This window comes from Micromonas commoda, chromosome 8 (assembly GCF_000090985.2).
Source record: "Micromonas commoda chromosome 8, complete sequence".
NCBI classification, from domain to species: Eukaryota; Viridiplantae; Chlorophyta; class Mamiellophyceae; order Mamiellales; family Mamiellaceae; genus Micromonas; species Micromonas commoda.
Window position 1 is genome coordinate 739,946 of NC_013045.1, and position 16,601 is coordinate 756,546.

The 16,601-nt window shown below is 66.7% G+C and overlaps 9 protein-coding genes across 9 annotated transcripts; 5 read left to right on the plus strand and 4 right to left on the minus strand.

The window, feature by feature from the left end:
* Nucleotides 1-1,062: 1,062 nt before the first annotated feature.
* Nucleotides 1,063-1,836, plus strand: MICPUN_108788 (predicted protein). Its single transcript, XM_002507894.1, has one exon. The coding sequence runs from the start codon at nt 1,202-1,204 to the stop codon at nt 1,781-1,783; it is 582 nt and encodes a 193-aa protein (XP_002507940.1). The 5' UTR covers nt 1,063-1,201; the 3' UTR covers nt 1,784-1,836.
* An 8-nt stretch (nt 1,837-1,844) lies between these two features.
* MICPUN_101914 (hypothetical protein) lies at nt 1,845-3,899 on the minus strand (the record flags this gene model as incomplete). Its single annotated transcript, XM_002508187.1, has 1 exon — nt 1,845-3,899. One exon carries the CDS (start codon nt 3,897-3,899, stop codon nt 1,845-1,847), a length of 2,055 nt encoding a protein of 684 aa, XP_002508233.1.
* A 608-nt stretch (nt 3,900-4,507) lies between these two features.
* On the plus strand, nt 4,508-6,454 carry MICPUN_60746 (predicted protein; the record flags this gene model as incomplete). The annotated part of the gene is made up of 1 exon (XM_002507895.1): nt 4,508-6,454. One exon carries the CDS (start codon nt 4,508-4,510, stop codon nt 6,452-6,454), a length of 1,947 nt encoding a protein of 648 aa, XP_002507941.1.
* Nucleotides 5,962-7,580, minus strand: MICPUN_60747 (predicted protein). The gene has a single exon (XM_002508188.1). It carries the CDS (start codon nt 7,575-7,577, stop codon nt 6,555-6,557), a length of 1,023 nt encoding a protein of 340 aa, XP_002508234.1. The 5' UTR covers nt 7,578-7,580; the 3' UTR covers nt 5,962-6,554.
* Nucleotides 7,581-8,184: 604 nt separating this feature from the next.
* Nucleotides 8,185-9,922, plus strand: MICPUN_60748 (predicted protein; the record flags this gene model as incomplete). The annotated part of the gene is made up of 3 exons (XM_002507896.1): nt 8,185-8,297; nt 8,437-8,628; nt 8,698-9,922. 3 exons carry the CDS (start codon nt 8,185-8,187, stop codon nt 9,920-9,922), a joined length of 1,530 nt encoding a protein of 509 aa, XP_002507942.1.
* A 396-nt stretch (nt 9,923-10,318) lies between these two features.
* On the plus strand, nt 10,319-13,276 carry MICPUN_101917 (predicted protein; the record flags this gene model as incomplete). The annotated part of the gene is made up of 1 exon (XM_002507897.1): nt 10,319-13,276. The coding sequence occupies one exon, from the start codon at nt 10,319-10,321 to the stop codon at nt 13,274-13,276; it is 2,958 nt and encodes a 985-aa protein (XP_002507943.1).
* Nucleotides 13,277-13,805: 529 nt separating this feature from the next.
* MICPUN_84551 (predicted protein) lies at nt 13,806-14,123 on the plus strand (the record flags this gene model as incomplete). The annotated part of the gene is made up of 1 exon (XM_002507898.1): nt 13,806-14,123. The coding sequence occupies one exon, from the start codon at nt 13,806-13,808 to the stop codon at nt 14,121-14,123; it is 318 nt and encodes a 105-aa protein (XP_002507944.1).
* Nucleotides 14,124-14,246: 123 nt separating this feature from the next.
* MICPUN_60751 (predicted protein) lies at nt 14,247-15,685 on the minus strand (the record flags this gene model as incomplete). The annotated part of the gene is made up of 2 exons (XM_002508189.1): nt 14,247-15,457; nt 15,589-15,685. The coding sequence occupies 2 exons, from the start codon at nt 15,683-15,685 to the stop codon at nt 14,247-14,249; spliced, it is 1,308 nt and encodes a 435-aa protein (XP_002508235.1).
* Nucleotides 15,686-15,978: 293 nt separating this feature from the next.
* On the minus strand, nt 15,979-16,566 carry MICPUN_53105 (predicted protein; the record flags this gene model as incomplete). The annotated part of the gene is made up of 1 exon (XM_002508190.1): nt 15,979-16,566. One exon carries the CDS (start codon nt 16,564-16,566, stop codon nt 16,024-16,026), a length of 543 nt encoding a protein of 180 aa, XP_002508236.1. The 3' UTR covers nt 15,979-16,023.
* Nucleotides 16,567-16,601: the final 35 nt, after the last annotated feature.

A 16,601-nucleotide genomic window follows, 5' to 3' on the forward strand; every position in this document is an offset into this window, starting at 1 on the left:
CCACCCCGAGCTTTCTTTCCTCGTCTCTTCGATCTTCCGGGACCACGGCGGCGGCGATGAGTTCGCGCCGTCACTCGTGTCCTTAAACATCGTCGCATCCATCCTTGTCAGGAGCGCAGCGGCGACCAAGACACGAGGTTTTATATCGAATATCAACAATGTCGGCCCGTTTTTGTTGTCACCTCCTGCTACACAGACATTATCAAAGCCGAAACCTTTGTAACCTTCTTCCCTGTCATATTCGTAAAAAGAATTTGCTCGGCACATGGACAGGTCCGGCAGATCCTCCGATCTCTGCGGTACCCCTGCTTCTCTGATTACATTATGTAGGCCCTGTTCAATAGCATCGTAAAGAGACCCATCAGACGCGGCATTCGCGTCCTTCTTCCAATCCTTGAGGACATTCTCGTAAGCTCCAACTCTCAACACGCGCAAGTGCAACAAATCCACTCCCGTGAACACCTGTCCACTAATGCTACCCATGCCATGTGAGTACCATGATGTTTCAGGCCCCTTACCGATATACAAGTTAGCTTGGCAGGGAAGGAGGTGGCGAAGCGCGGATGTCGGGTTATCATGTTCGTCCAGCGCCTTTAGAGGATCGAACTTGATGTTCAGTGCGATCACCTGCCAAGGCAGTCCCAGGACGGTACCCAACCATTTCCCCACCGCGCGTTCCGCCACCAAGTTCGGTAAACTATGCCACTGCTCCCTCCGCGCCCATACCCTATCATCCTGTGACGCCTCGAGCATCCAACGCGATACCTGAGAGACCGATATCACATCCTCGATGGGCAGCGAGCTCAGGATCGAGACGAGGACATCGCGAGGCAGCGCGTCCATTCGCGCCACCTCTTTATGATTTCCCGCCGTTAACCGGAGTGTCTATCTCACGACTACAGTGACACTTCGACATTTCTCCCCGCGCGAGCGCCACCCGCATGGTAGAGAACACCCCAAAGCCGCAGAAGCCCGTGCCAAGAGATACGCTACTCTTTCGTCTGTTCAACCCGGAGCTGTACATCCCGTACAACCGCTGGATAGCCGGCATCGGAAGCGTCGTGTGCGCAGCCGCCATCGCGAAGGTGGCCTACCTGAAGTACGAGTTCGAGGCTGAGAAGAGCAGGGGAGAGGAGCGACGATGAAAGACAGCTTTCGAGCCGTACTGGTGCGCGCGGCGATCGGGACGATGAGGCGCGCGATGGCGACGGCGGCGCGACCGACGACGATGACCACCCTCCGAGCCGTCGGAACCGGGCTCGAGGCCAGATCCGGTCGCCGGGTTGTCACCCGCGCGCTGGCGGTCGCGCACTCGCCGTGGTCGTTCGCCGCGCGCGGGATCTCGGACTCCATCCCGACCCGGGGCGACGACGATAAGAACGCCGCGGATGTGCCTTCAACATCGGCCGGCGACGCCAAAGACGTTCAGGGGACCGCGGAGGAGCGCGCGAACAAGCGGAAGGATCTGTACATGATGTTCACGTGCGGCAAGTGCGAGACTCGCGCGGCGAAGGGTTTCAGCCGGCAGGCGTACGAAAACGGCGTGGTGATCGTGCGCTGCCCCGGGTGTCAGGTGCAGCACCTCGTGGCGGATAGGTACGGTTGGTTCGGCGAGCCCGGGAGCGTGGAGGACTTCCTGAAGGGCCGGGGTGAGACGGTGGTGACTGGAAAAGCGGGCACGGAGGATGACGATGGGACGCTCGAGATTGATCGCGCGCAGCTGGAGGCGTGGATGGCCAAGCAAGGCGTGGGCGCGACGACGAACGAGGAAGGCGAGAGTTAGCGCGGTGAGGTTATTTGTGTACGTCCGATGAGCGTTCTTATCGATTCACGGCGATTCACATCTACGCGTCGTCGTCGGAGTCGGATGACGTCACCCTGATCCTACCCGCGTTGTCCCTCATCCACCGCTTAAACTCGGGCGTGTCGCAGAGCTCGTCGAGGCCCGCGTCCGTCGCCCGCGCGCTCTGCGCGTTAAACTCCGAGGCCGTGAGGAACCTTCCCCTCGAGGCGGCGGCCATTCCGACGGGGGGCAACGGCGAGTTGGACGCCGCCGCGACGGTGGATGAGACGGACCGGCCCCCGAGCTTACTCCTCCGCGGCGCCGTCCCCCGCTTCTCCGCCCTTGTACCTCCACCGAAGAGACCCATGAGCCCACCGACGGCGGACGCGCCGCGCCCGCCCCCGCCGATCGCGCCCCCCGCGCCGACGATCGTTGCGGGCGGGGTCCTGGGTTCCGGGTCCATCGACTCCGGCAGCGATCGCCGCTTCCGGGCGCTTCCAGAATGACCACCGGATCCGCCGCCGAAGACTCCGCCGAGGAACGAACCGCCGCGCGACGACCCGGGCCCGTCCGTCCCAAAGACGATGCGCCCCGCGCGATCCCCCATCCGTTCGTCCCTGTTGTCCACGGAGAGCGTCCGATTACCCGGTGTTTTCCTCCCCGACCCCGCGCGGCGTCGCACGCCGAGGCCGGGGGACCCGCGTTCGTGTCCCATCCCCGGCGTGAGGTCGTCGTCCGTCTCCTCGTACGCGTCCACCTCCTCCTCGTCCTCCTCGTCCTCCTCGTCCGAGAAGTATCGCCCCGCCCTTCGCAGGATCCTTCGCGCGGCGCCGCCCCTGTGCCTCGACGCGACGGACCCCGACCCGTGCGACCACGCGCCGCGGGTTTGCCCCGACGACGACGACGACGATCGGCGCGTCGAGCCCGGCCACGACCTGGCGACATCCGCCGCGGTCACCGCGAGGCTCGCTCCGACGAGGGCGAACCCGCTGAGAAGGTCGAGGGTACAAAACTGCAGCAAGACCACGCCGACGACGCGCATGGCGACGCACGCGAACCCCGCGACGGAGGGCGCCACGCCGCCGGTGACCTCGTCGATCATCCACCGGCGAACCACCCACAGGCCGATGCCGGCGCCCGCGAGCATGACGATCGTCGCGGCGAGCGCGTAGGGCAAGCCAGCCTCGTCCGGGTTCTGCTCGTACACCGCGCGCGCCACGAGGGACACGGGTTTCAGGCAGAGGTGGACGTACCCCTCGACGACCGCGGAGAGGTGTTCGGACGGGACCACGAGCGCGGCGAGCGCGGCGGACGCCCCGGCGCCCGCCTTCATGGCGCGTCCCCCGGGCAGCGACCTGGCGACGCGGTAGATTATCAAGATGGCGACGGCGAGAACCGAGAGGGCCATGCCGACGCCGTAGTACGCCAGCGTCATCTCGCTCACGGCGGGCGCGAGGGTGACGAGGGCGGCGCCGACGACCAGCTTCGCGATCTTCCCCGTGTCCGGCCCGTCGGACGCGACCAGTCGAACGCGGTACGAGAGCGGCTCCGCGGCGCCGCCCCGCCACCGCTCGCATCTGGGCGTGAGCGTGACGCCCTGGTCGAAGGGCCCGAAGGTGGCGACGAAGGTCGGACCGCCGCTCGCGTTGGATGCGGCGGTGTTGAGAGATCCTCCGGCGAGTGCCGCGAGACCGGGGTGACCCGGGCCCTTGCGCTGCCTGACCTTGGTCCGTCTCACCTCCCCGTCGGATTCTTTGTCCATGACGACTCGATGCAGGACGCACGAGTTGGCGACGAAGCCGCCGTCGTCGTAGATTTCCAGCGTCAGATGGTGGAACATCTTGTGTTGAAGCATCCGTGGGTAGCCGTGGAGCTTCAGGATCCCCGGCCTGCGCGTGTTGGCGGCGATACGGCGGGGTGCGGCGTCGCCCACTCTCAGCTCGTGGGGCTTCTCGGCACCCCCCGTGGTGGACGCGGGATGGGAGGATGACGGTGCGTGGGAGGCGGCATTGGGGTCCTCCGATGCGGTCGCCTCACTCGCCGCGAGCGTCGCGAGCGCCGCGACGAGCAGGAGCGTCGCGAACGCGCGAACCCGTCGCCCGGCGCGCGCTGTCATCGCCCAACCCTGCGCCAATTTCTTTCCCCCCTCGCCGTTATGCCGTCGTTGCTTTTGAAGCCTGCCGACCGATGAATTTTTCAACCGACCGCGCCCGAAATGAACGGCGGTCCCGAACCGTCAATCGGGGTTTAATTTTCCCAGCGCAACCGCCAATCAAAAGTTGACACCGAGGATTCGCGAGAGCTCGCGCTCACCAGTATTTTTTGTTTTTATCGGCGACGATTGCTCCAACCCCGAAGACCCGTCGTGTCCACAGTTCGCCGCAGCGCGCGCGTCGACCGTATCACGCAGGTGAGCGAGTTCCCCATCACATGAACCCCTTCTGCGTCGCCTCGCACCCGTTTCGGCGCGTGCCCCGAGGTCCCCCCGCGGAGCACCCGCCAACCGCCACCCGATCGTCCCCGAACCGCCGCGTCTTCCGGGCGGGATCCCTGGGCGGGATCACGCGCGTGATACGCGGGGGACGGACCCTCGGGCGCCCACTCACGCCCCCACGCGCTCGGCGGTACCGTCGATCGACACTCACGCGCGGCTCGATCGCGTCCCGCGTGTCATCGCTGACCCCCCCGTCCGTTCTCCCCTCGCCACAGGTCGCTGCGATAATCATGTCCGTCATGGCAACGCCGTCGGCAGCCTCCGTGAGGGGGGTCCCCGCACCCGCGACGCGACGCGTCGGTGCCCGTCGCCCCGCACCCGTCGTTTGCCGCGCCGCCGCGCCCCGCGACGCCGCCAAGCTCTCCGCCGGTATCCTCGCCGTCGCCGCCGCGAACGCCGCGAGGGCGGAGGACGTCGAAGCTCCTGCCGACGCTGTGGTCGACGCCCCGGCCGACGCCGCCGCGCAGGCCGCCGCGCAGGCCGCCGATGCCGCCGCCGACGCCGCCGCGCAGGCCGCCGACGCCGCCGCCAAGGCGGCGGCGCAGGCGTCCGATGCGCTCAACGGCGCGCTGGGCGGCCTCTCCGGCGGCCTTGACGGCCTCACCTCCCAGGCGGGCGGCGCCCTGGAGGGCCTCAAGGGTGGGCTCGGCGGCCTCACCTCCCAGGCGGGCGGCGCCCTGGAGGGCCTCAAGGGTGGACTCGACGGCCTCACCTCCCAGGCGGGCGGCGCCATCGGCGGCCTCGGCTCCCAGGCGGGCGGCGCCATCGGAAGCGCCGCGAAGGGCGTCGGCTCCGTCGCGGGCCCCGCGCTCAGCGGCGCCGCAAAGGTTGCCGGCGAGGGCGCGGGCGTCGTCGGCCAGGGTCTCGGCCAGGCCACAAAGGCTGTCGGCGGGGCCACCTCCGCCGTGAGCGGCGCCGTCGGCGGGGCCACCTCCGCCGTGAGCGGCGCCGTCGGCGGGGCCACCTCCGCCGTTAACTCCACTCTCACCTCCACGGTGCAGTCACTCGAGTCGGCGTTGCCCCCCGAGTTCCAGGACGTCGTCGCCAGGGCGCAGACTGACTCCGACACCGCCGTCGCCCTCATCGGTCTCACCGCGGCCGTCCCGATCGGCCTCGTGGTCCTCGGAGCCGCCACGCGCGGCTACGCCGGCGATAAGAACCCATTCGTCGTGGAGGAGCAGCTCAAGAAGGACCGACGCGCGTTTCTCATCGACACCAGGTCCGAGGATGCCAGGCGCAACGACGGCGTGCCGGACCTGCGCGGCAAGGCCCGCGGCAAGGGCGCCGCGGTGGAGGTGGCCACCCTCCCGGCCGACGAGCGGCGCGTGCTCTCGAACCCGCGCCTCGTCGAGCTCGAGCTCGCCGCCACCAAGGTGAAGGCTCTGACCAAGGGCGGCGCGAGGGTCTACGTCCTGGGCCCCGACGCCAAGGACCTCGCCAAGGCGATCACCAGGCTCGGCGGCAGGCGCGCGTTCGTCGTCTCAGGTGGCTTCGACGCGTGGCGCAGCTCCGGCCTCAAGGTTGGCGTCAAGTACGCCAAGTCGGCGCTCGAGGGCCTGGGCGAGGACACGTCCGAGGCGGCGTCCTCGTTCACCCAGAAGGTGGCCGGAAGCGTCAAGACCTCCATCACCACGAAGAAGCCCACCGACGCCATCGTGCCCCTGCTCGGACTCGTCGCGGCCGCGGCGGCGGCGTACAACTACAAGACCGCGCTCGAGTACGCCGGCGTCATCGGCATCGAGCTGACCATCCTCGCCAAGCTGCTGAGCTACGAGTCCCCGTGGGCGTTTTTTGAGGATGTTAAGGAGACGGCGGCCGGCGTGGTGGGCGCCGTGGGTTCGTTCGAGCCTCCGTCTGTGCCCGAGGTGAGCGTCCCCAAGGTGAAGGTGCCCAGCGTCGCCGAGATGGCGCCGCCCCCGCGCCCCGCGCCGGCGCCGGCGAAGGAGGAGGCAAAGGTTGAGGAGGTGGTCGAGGAGGAGGAGGTTGCGGAGCCCGAGCCCGAGGCCGCGGCGCCGGCTCCCGTCGAGGAGGAGGCCGCAGCGCCGGCTCCCGCCGCGGAGAAGAAGGCCGGGAGGGTCTACGACGAAACGTACGCCGAATCGAAGTCGGAGATGGCCAAGGCTGCCGAGGAGGCTGCCCGGCGCGCGGACAAAAAGCCGGAGCAGAGGGATATGTGACTCGGTTGTGTGCTTCGAGCGAGCCCCAACTTTCAGCACGCCGCGACGCGATGCGAATCAGTCTTGTTTGCTTCTCTAATATGATATAACACGACTCGTATCACTTGCCGATGGGATCGGACGTCGGCGAGTACTGCGCCGGGACGGTCATGTTCGGCGGGATGCCGTCTCCGTCGAATTTGGTTACATTGTAAGGGTACCTGTACCCGGAGTGGTCTTGGGCGCGATCCCTGTCGTGCATCTCCGCCACCTTGTCGTAGTCGCGTTCCGCGGAGAACACGTAGTTTCCGTGTCCCGGCATGAGCCGCCCGGCCGCGGGTCCCCGTCTCGGATCCTTGAGGCTGGAGTCGTAGAGTCGCCCGAAGAGCGCGTGGTGCTGGTTGGGCACTCGGACCCCTTTCCGCACTTTACACTCGGAGCTTCCCGACGCCTTCTGCTTCATGCACTTGAAGTTGACCTTGCTGCAGTAGATAAACTCGGTCTCGTTGAGGTTTAGGTACCGTCGCGCGTACTGGGTATTCACGGCGGACATGTTCATGTTCCCCGGATCGACGTTGTAGTACTGCGTCTTCACCGTCCTCCTCGTGTCGAAGCACGCGTGGTAGTTATTGCTCGCCGTGAAGGGGTCGGTGGGGGCGATGAGGTTCTTATTATAGGAGTCCACGGCGGCGCCATCGGCGTCGTCGCACAATGCGCACGCCCTGCAGTGCTCGGTCGCGGTGCCGTCCAGGGCATCGCGGCCGCCCGCGGCTCTGTAGCAGTTCTCCAGGGTGGTGGCGTTGCACTGATGGGTCACCGCGGTGTTGTCGCACCACTTGTACCACATGCAGCACGTGCTTCCGCTGTCCGCGCCGTCCGCCTCCGTGCCGCCGAAGATGTTGGATTCGGCGAGATCCGCGCTGGGAACGCGATTGGCGCCGATCGCGGGCGGGGGGCTCGGCGGGGGCGGCGACGGCGGGGGCGGGGAGGGAGGAGGGGGAGACGGCGGGGGCGGGGGCGGTGACGGCGGGGGCGTGAAGATGTCGTCCGGGTCGACATCTCCTGCCTGCGCCTGCGCCTCCGCGACGAGGACGACGAGCGCCACCGCCAAGAAGGCGAACCGGGCGCGGAATCGAGTACCCATCGTCGCTCGGCGCCAATGGGATCGATCCCTACTCCGCCGGGTTCAAAACTGCCCAACGGTGCTAACAACCGGCCGGCGGGAATGTGATGCGTGAAGCAGGAGAGTTCGTTCGATGTTTGACTCAAGAAACTCCCACATGTTCTACATGTATGTTTGAGGGTGAGAGCTCCGTTTTAGTTTGGGTTTTGACGGCAGGAATAAAAAATCGCGGGAGCTCTGGAGCGCAGAGAGGGTTGTGGGAGAATCGACGTTTTTTCGCGGTTTTTCTCTACCAGCAGCAGTCAGGCGAGGATACGATTTTTTTGTGGTCTCGCCTCCATTTGAAAGGGCGCTGCACCCCACCCGTGGAGGATGGTCCATCAGATCGCGCAAGGAGCTGCGAAGTCATTTTCGCATAACGTTATTTTCCGAGACTAAAAGTTCATACGCGGCAAGCCGCAAATATCCTGCGCGGCGCGACCTTTCGGAATTTCTAACGACCACCGACGAACCTTTCGCGCACCGAAGTTGCTCGTAACGCCGGGAAAATCTTTCACCGAGTCCGAGGTTCCGCCGGGAACGCGCGACAGTGCGCGGTGCGAGCGACAACTCCACCGGCCCGGCGCTCATGGAGATGCAGAACATCTTCAACGCGCAGAATCCGGCTCTGACGCTGTCGGGTCTGAACGAGCAGACCCGGCAGCTGCAGAGCATGCAAGGCTTCGCCGCTGGCAACCAAGGGTGCGAATCTCCTCCCATTGTCCTCCCTCTCGGCGTGACCGACACCGGCGCCGGGTTGTTCCACGTCGTATCGCCCCACCGCGACGCGCGCCAGGCGTTTATGACCTCGTGTTCTGACCACCCATCCCGATGAATCCAGGATGGCGCACCCTTCCGTCCTCATACCGGGCTTCGCCCCGCATGGGGTCCCACTGCCCCAGCCGATTAGCAACTCGTTGTTCAACGAGGCCCAGACCCGGGCCGCGCAGCAGATGCAGGTGCAGGCCAACGCCGCGACCCCCACGGGCGCCGACGGCGTCGGGAGCGATAACATGATGACGTACATCAGCGGGTGAGTGACCTAAAGAACCATCGCGCGTCCCCCCGCCACCCATCATCGCGAACGAACGTTCCCTGAAAGACACGAATCAGGTCGTAGGGTCAAAGCCGAAATGAGACGACCCACCACTGACCACCCTGCCCGTTCTCCCCTCGGAAAAAATAGGCGCAAGATCGTGAACAACGTGGTGACGAAAATATCCACGCCCTATTCCACCGGCCACATCCCGTGCCCGTACGGCTGCGGGCGGTCGTTCAAGCACGCGACGCAGAAGGCGATCCACATCCGCAAGGTGCACACCGGCGAGCGGCCTTTTGTGTGCAAGGTTGAAGGGTGCGGGAAGGCGTTCTACAGCTCGGGAGACCTCAAAAGCCACGAGAAGACCCACAGCGGCTTGAAGCCGTTCGAGTGCCCCACCTGCGGCAAAGCCTTGAGCTCCAGGAACGCGCTCAAGGTTCACATTAAGGCGCTACACACTCTCGAGCGGCCGTTTAAGTGCGAGGTGCCCAACTGCGGCATGACGTACATGACGCGGCTCGACCTGGACCGTCACATGAAGAAGCACGTCAAGTGGGAGCAGAAGGAGGAGAAGGCGAAGATGGCCAACCTCGAGAAGCGCACGGAGAAGGCTGAGCGCAAGCTCCGCCAGGTTTTGGAAAAGCAGGTGAAGAATCAATCGGGGGAGGCGCGGGGGTCCGTCAACCTCTCCGCGGGCCGGCTTGTGGCGCTGGCGCCTGGCGAGCCCCCCCCCGAGGGCGCCGTCGCCTACTTCGTCCCCAACGCCAACGGGGCCGGGATGCCTCTGGATAAGCTGGACGTCACGTACGCCCGGGGTAAGTACCGGCGGGGCTCGTCCAAGTCCACCGGCGGCGACGGGACGTCCGGGATGGAGCCGTCTTCGTCGCTGCTCAGCCGCGAAGGCGAGGAGGGCGACGGGGACGATCCCACGGTGCAGGGCGCCACCGACGCGCAAAACGCGCTGAGGGCGGCGGCGAACGGAACGACCGCCGACGGCGGGAACGGGGTGGTCACGCCGGTCGCGGCGCGCAAGACGTACAAGCGGAAGGCTTCCGCGTTGGCGCCCGCCGACAACGCGGGCGACCCCGAAGCCATGCTCCGGGCGACAAAGAAGAAGCTGCTGGAGACGAGGCTGCGGAGGGAGTACGACCAGGGCGGGTTCAAGGGGGCGATTCCGTTCCAATCGTGGCGCCGGGGGCTGTCCACGGAAGTGTGCCAGAAGTTCCAGGACGAGGTTGACAAGCTCGTTCACTCCGGGATTGACGGGGTCATCACCGAGGCGGCTTGAGAGCGCATCCGTTGTGTCTTCAACAAGGCGAGCGTGTTGTTGTGTTTTATATTCTTTCCGTCAACGAGCGCGAGAGGGCCACCGTCCCTTAGAGCGGATCCCGCACGGTGCCCTGGCGGCAAAAACATGTAGGTATACACATTGTGAATAGAGCATAGGCGACATAGAGCACGATCGCCGCCATCGAATCCGCGGGCGTGAACCACCGGGCTCGTCTGGGTTTGTCCCCTTGGTGATGCTGAAAACAACGGTGACGGCGAACAGGTCGTCACAGCATCTTTCTTTTCGGTGCCAGCGGAGCTTTCATTGGCCTGACCCGACAGTGCTGCCGCGCGCAGATCAGGGATAGCGCACCCGCGAACTCGTTAGCTTCGGGTGCAAGGTCCATAGGGGACCATGGTGTCGCGACCGCGCCCCAGGGGAGGTCGACCCCGCGCCCTCCCGCGCCTCGTCGCCGTCCTCGCAGCGCTCGCGGCGATCTCGATCGTCGGGTCGGTCCGCGCGGAGGATCCCCCGGTGGCCGCGGCTCTGGGGTTCGGGGGGGACGGGGGCGCCGTCGACGCTTCGCCCGTTCGCGAAGAGTACCCGATCGCGACGGACCAGACCGACGACGCCGCGGACGATGATGGAGAGGAGGCGGACGACGGCGAGGAGCTGAGGCGCCGGCTGGACGAGCTCGAGCGCCTCCTGTACCTCGGCGGCGTGGAGCACCGGGACGCGGAGGGCGCGCTGGTCGGCATGTTCGAGCTCGCGTCCGAGGCGCCGTCGATGGAGGAGGTGATCGAGGTCACAGGCCGTGGCGTGGGCGGCGCGGAGAGGCTCGCCGCGGACGCGCGACGCGACCTCGACGCCGCGCGAGACGCCATCAGATCCGCCGTGAGGCTCGCGTACGACGACTTCAACGGCCGAGCCGCCGCCGACGAACTCGAGACCCACACGTACCTCACCCTCGACCGCATCCCCGGGGACACGTCGAGGGTGAACATCGCGTTCGATTTCGAGCGCGCGGAGCACGCGGGGGTGGGATACGTCGGCCGCGCCATCGCCCGCGCCATCGGCTTACCGGGATCCGATCGCAAACCGAGCGACCCGGTGGACGTCCCGGCTGACGTCGCCCGGGTCATCGCCGACGCCAAGAGGCTCATCACCGACGCGGTGCGGTCCGAGATGAACGCGCACAAGGCGGCGGTGGAAGCGGCGGGCGGTGACGCGTCACCGTCGGTCGCGACGCCGGCGCGCTGGGCCCCGATCGCCGACGCGCTCTTCATCCTCGCGGCGTTGGCGGAGGCTGGCGTCGTGCCGCCTGACGCGTGGCCCCTCGACGCGCTCGCGGATACGTCCCCTTCGCAGTGGTCGCGCGACGCCCTCGCGCTGGCGGCTGAGATGGGCAGCCGCGAGGCATCGATCGCCATCGCCGACCGCGTGCTCTTCGGCCGGGGCGCGCACCCGGAGACGGAGAAGGGCGCCGACTGCGACGGCGCGGCGGCGAGGCTGGCGAAAATCGCCGACGACGTAGCCGGGGACGCCGAGTCCGCCGGAGATTTCGCGCTTCCCCGGGAGCCCGGGCGGCTGCGGGACCGGGAGAGGGACGCCGGGTGGGTGAGCGCGCAGGAGCTCGAGGACGGCGACGATCAGATACTCATGGAGGAGGACATGGCGGCGCGGGGCGTTCCCGAGGCGCAGAGGCACGTGGGGTACCGCCGGCTGCTCGGGAGGGGGATGGAGCGCGACGAGGCGGCGGCGCTTCGGGAGTTTGAGGCGGCGGCGAACCAGGGGGACGAACTCGCGCATTTCAACCTCGGGTACATGCACATGAGGGGCATGTCCGTCCCCCGGAACTTCACCGAGGCGAAGAGGCGGTTCGAAGCCGCCGCGGCGAAGGACTTACCCGCGGCGCACAACGGCCTCGGCGTGCTGGCGTTTAACGGGCACGGAGGGGAGAAGAACCTCACCGCGGCGCGACAGCACTTCGAGCGCGGCGCCGCGCGGGGCGACCCGGACTCGCAGTTCAACCTCGCATCGATGCACGCGCAGGGTCTGGACGTCCCGAAGAACGAAACGCGCGCGCTGGAGCTGTACGCGGGCGCGAACGAGGCTGGGCACTGGCGCGCGCCCCTCGCCATCGCCGTCGCGCACAGAGCGGGCGCGGGGACGGAACCCCATTGCGCCGTCGCCGCGCACTACTTCCGCGTGTTCATCGACGAACGCAGCGGGTGGACGTCGGAGCAGGAGGACGCGATGCGCGTGCTCGACGGCGGGCCCCCGATGGACGCGGACGAGGCGGATGCGGAAGAGTCGACCAACGCCGCGCCGGATCCGTGGGGCGCGTTGGTCAGGTACGCGCTCCTCGCCGAGCAAGGGTGCGAGAGCGCCGCGGCGAACGCGGGCTGGCTGCTCGCCAAGCGCGCCGGGTACGACCGCGACGACCACGTCGCGCGCGCGATCGCGATGCTGGAGCGAAGCGTCCGCATGGGTAACCACGAATCGCACGTGGACCTGGGGAACGCGCGGTGGGACCGGCTTCGCGCCGAGGGCGGTTTCACCGGAAAGAGCGGCGTCCATCCGTCTGGGTTTGAATGCGAGCGATGCGGGGAGTTTGGCGACGCCGGCTGGCTCGCGTCTCGCGGTTGGCTCGACGCTGAGGACGCGCAGGACAAGGAAGGTTTGGGTCTGCGCCGCGTCAGGCTCGACCGCGTCGTCGTTCCCCCCGCGGGACTGTCCCCAGAGGAGGAGGTCGCGTTTCACTACGCCGAGGCATCCGCCGCGGGCTTCGCCGAAGGAACCGTCGCGCTGGCGTGGGCGCACGCGCACGGCGTCGGGGTGCCCAGGAACCTGTCCATGGCGTCGCACATGCTGTCGCACGCGATGCATAACGCGGTGGACGACGAGGAGGCGGTTCCCGCATTTTTCGCGTGGGTGGGCGTCGGCGCGCTCCGAGTCGTCGATCGATTCGTCCCGGGCGTCGGTTCGCGCTGGTACGCCGCGACCGGATCGACGCCCGGGGATGCGCGGGGCGAGCGAGGGCGGGACTCCGGGCGTAGTCGCGGTGGGGGCGGCGGCGGCGGTGGTGATGACGCGCCGGGGATCGGCGCGGGCGCCGGGGAAAAGCCCGTCCCGCCGCGCGTGGCGCGTCGCGACGACCCGTGGCACCCGCTGTCGCGACGGGTGGTTGAGAATTGCGTTTTGCTGGCGCTCGCCGCGTCGTGGGGGATCGTGGCGTACGCGCGGCGGGCGCTGAACGACCCGGGGTTCGACCAGAATATCGTGGAACAGATGCCGGTGGGGGCGTTGGCGGGTGTCGGGGCCGCCATAGCGGTCGCCGCGGGCGTCAGCGTCGCCGTCTTTGGCGGGTAGCAGGAGGGTAGCAGGAGGTCCTTGAAACTGAATTTTCTTTGCCAACCCACCCTGCTGCGCTGACAGGCTCAAGACGCCACAGCAAGAAAAAACATGATGACGCGATAAGACTCGGCGATCGCGCACACACGCACGCCCACCGTCGATAGACGTGCGGAGAGGAGTGAGGTACGCTCAACAGACACCTTCGCCGTAGTCCCGCGCGGGTCTCCGGTATCCGATGTCCGTCGCGCTGATGCGCGCCGGGCTGACGACCGTCACGGTGACGGGGGGTCGCCGTGCGTTGGGCTCCGCTCGACGCAGGGCCGTGGCCGGGCGCGGGAGGGGCGCGATCGGCGCGGGACGCGCGCTCGGCGATCGCACTCGACGTCGGGGTGCGTCCCTGGCGGTCTGCGCGGGTAACGATGACGACGACGATGACCTGTTCTCCTTCCTGGAGGCTCAGATGGCGACTGAGGATGCCTCGGACGGGGAAGAGGCTGGGACGATCCCCACGGCGAGCGGCATCGTCGGCGAGGAGGGATCACCGATGGACGGCGAGGAGCTCAGGCTGCTGGTGCTGAACAAGTGGGGCAAGATGTACGACACCCGCATACACCAGCGGCGGGATCAGTTCAACAAGCTGCAGCTCTACCTACAGATAATGTGGAAGCACGTGGGGCAGAAGTCGTTCCCGCTCACAGAGGCGGCGTACATGGAGCAGCTAGACGCGGTGGCCGAGCTTCTGACCGAGTGGGGCGCGCAGGACGTCGTGCGGAGGAAGATCCCGGAGTCCACCAAGTTCCCAAAGCTGGACACGACGGGCGCGAACGCGGTTATGATTCCCCTGGACATCGAGGTCGAGTGAGTGGAAAGACGGGGGGGAAGACCACGTCTCCGACGGCACCCGAGGGACGCGGGGGCGAGCACGGCACGGGCCTAAAACCCTTACATTGTTAACTCAACTGGATTCGATCCACCTCAGGTATCCCTACGTTCTCGCGGTCCCCCTCTGCGCCCCGTGCTGACCCGCGCCTGACTGCTCCAATACTCCGATTTGCCGTTTCACGTGCGCCAGCCGGAGGTAGAGGGGCCGGAGGTGCCTCTTGTCCTCCTTGGTCGCCTTCCTCCCGCTGCACGCTGCCACGTGGTTATCGAACGACCGCAACCGTCGCTTGATGTGCTGCTTCTCCGCGGCGAGCTCGTCCGGGGGCATGCGATGTATGCCCCCCTTGTAGAGCACCTCGAGAGCGCTGCCCGCGGCTCGATCAATCTCGGCGGTGAACAGGTCGTCGCCGCCCATCAAACCTCCCACGCTCCACCCCACGAACTCGTCTATCAGCCCGTCCATCGCGACGTCCGCGAAGTCATTCGCGAGATGCACGTCCAGCGTCGCGACCGGGCGCCTCGCCTGCTGCGCGTGGACGTGCGCGTTCGAGCTCTCCTTCTCCTTCGCCGTCCGAGTCTGAAAGGTTTTGGCGCCGCCGTCGCTCGCGTTTTCCTTCCCGAGGGTCGCCGCGGCGACGCGCGCGCGTTCGTCCCTGTGCGCGTTGCGCCCGTTATCGCTCGCACCCAAGCCACCGCCTTTCCTGGACATCACCTCGCATCCGTTCCCCTGGTCCGTTCCCGCGCCCTGCTGCCTGTGCTTGTGCCTGTTGAGACCGATAATCTCGGCGTGGTACTCGACGAGGAGCTCGACGACGTGGTCGGCGCGAGCGGTGTCCTCGGCGAGCGCCGCCGCGTCTCTCTGGGCGCCGCGCAGGCGGAGAAGGAGCGGGCTAAACGCGGTCGAGATGTCCCTGACGCATCGCGCGAGGGTGGCGGTCTCGTCCGCATCGCTCTTCGAAGCCGCCATCCTCGCCGCCGCGTTGGCCTGGGCGCACCTTCGAAGAAACGCAGAGACGGCGGAGAGCGTCCGCTTGGCGCTGACGTCGAGGGAGTCGAGCAGCGATCCGAGGGCGAGGACCCGCCTGGACCTCGAGGGCATCGCCGCCACCGCGAGGAGGGAGTCGTACAGGCGGAAGGTGAGAAGCGGCTCCGGGAGGGAGGCGAGGTAGAGCTTGAGCACGCCGGCTACGGTGTGCGCGTCGGCGCATCCCTTCAGAGGCATCACCTCGCCCCTGTCGTACCTGATGCGGCACTCCTGGATCTTGTTGTGGTCTCCGCGAACTTTGAACATGTTCTCCGCGGGCTTGACGCCGACTGCGAGGGGGAATTTGAGGTTGAACGGGGGGGAAGGGTCAGCGAGGCGTGGGGACGAAAGCGGGATCTGGGCGGGGGGAACTGAATCGGGTCGAGCGGAGAACGTCCCCAGACGATGAACGTCGACTCACCATGCGCATCGAGCCATGCGATGGTCTCCGCGACCACTCTCGGCAGGCCGCCGCTCTCCCTGCACGCATCCTGCACGCTGACGCCGAACACCGGCATCGTTCGTCTCGGGCTGGAGGTTCCCCCGAAACGCTCTTTTTAATTAACACCGAGATGCGAGTCCAGCGGACGGGCTTGCGTGCCCGGTAGACCTTGACGATTCGCTCGCGGCGTGACGACGTATCGAGTCGTGCGCGATGTCAACGACCGCGCCCGGGCACCGACCTGCGTCCAGCGGACGCGGCGTGGTATGAACGTTTTAGATGCGGCCGTCCCGAGTTTTCTTGACTCGGGGGGACCTCGACATTTAAGGTCGCGAACGATAACTCAAGAAATCATGGTCTAATTTTCCATTTCCCCCATACACCTGTGCGTTATGGACACGAGCTAACAATCTCTCAACCCTGAGGCTCCGCCCTGCTGCCTGTCCCCCCGTCACCACCTATCCCCGATGCCATCCCGTCTAAACCCATCGCAAAACTACTCGCCAGCCTCCTCAGAACCGCCATCTCCACGATCCTCCAACTGCCCATCGCCCCCAACGCGAAGTACTCGGCGTCAACCCCCGACTCGCTGTCGATGTACGCGAAGGAGAAGAACACGAAGTCGCACATTACCCGCTGGCCGGATATCAGGCCCGTGGTGTCGTTTACGGCGTTCTTGATGAGCGATATGACGTTGAGGTTACTCACGTCCTTTGCGTTTCTCTCCCCGATGCGTCGTCTGCGCTCCGCCAGGAGCATCTCCCATGCCTTGTGGTGCGTGGAGGGCTCTCGGCAAGGGTTGTTGATGTACAAACTCGCCAGACCCACAAGGGCCCCGAGCCTGACCAGCATCTTCAGGAGCGGCAGGGTCACGAGCACGACAATGCATATGAGGGCCGTAGCGATCGCGGACTGACCGCTGAGCACAGCGCGCTCCCATCGATCCTGACCCGCCATCCCGCCTCTAAGGGGCGAACTGTGGTCCTTCCCAG

What these genes read in the sequence shown, in the direction of transcription:
- MICPUN_108788 (XM_002507894.1), top strand. Translation starts at nt 1,202, where the DNA reads ATGGCGACGGCGGCGCGACCGACGACGATGACCACCCTCCGAGCCGTC.
- MICPUN_60747 (XM_002508188.1), bottom strand. Translation starts at nt 7,577, where the DNA reads ATGGGTACTCGATTCCGCGCCCGGTTCGCCTTCTTGGCGGTGGCGCTC.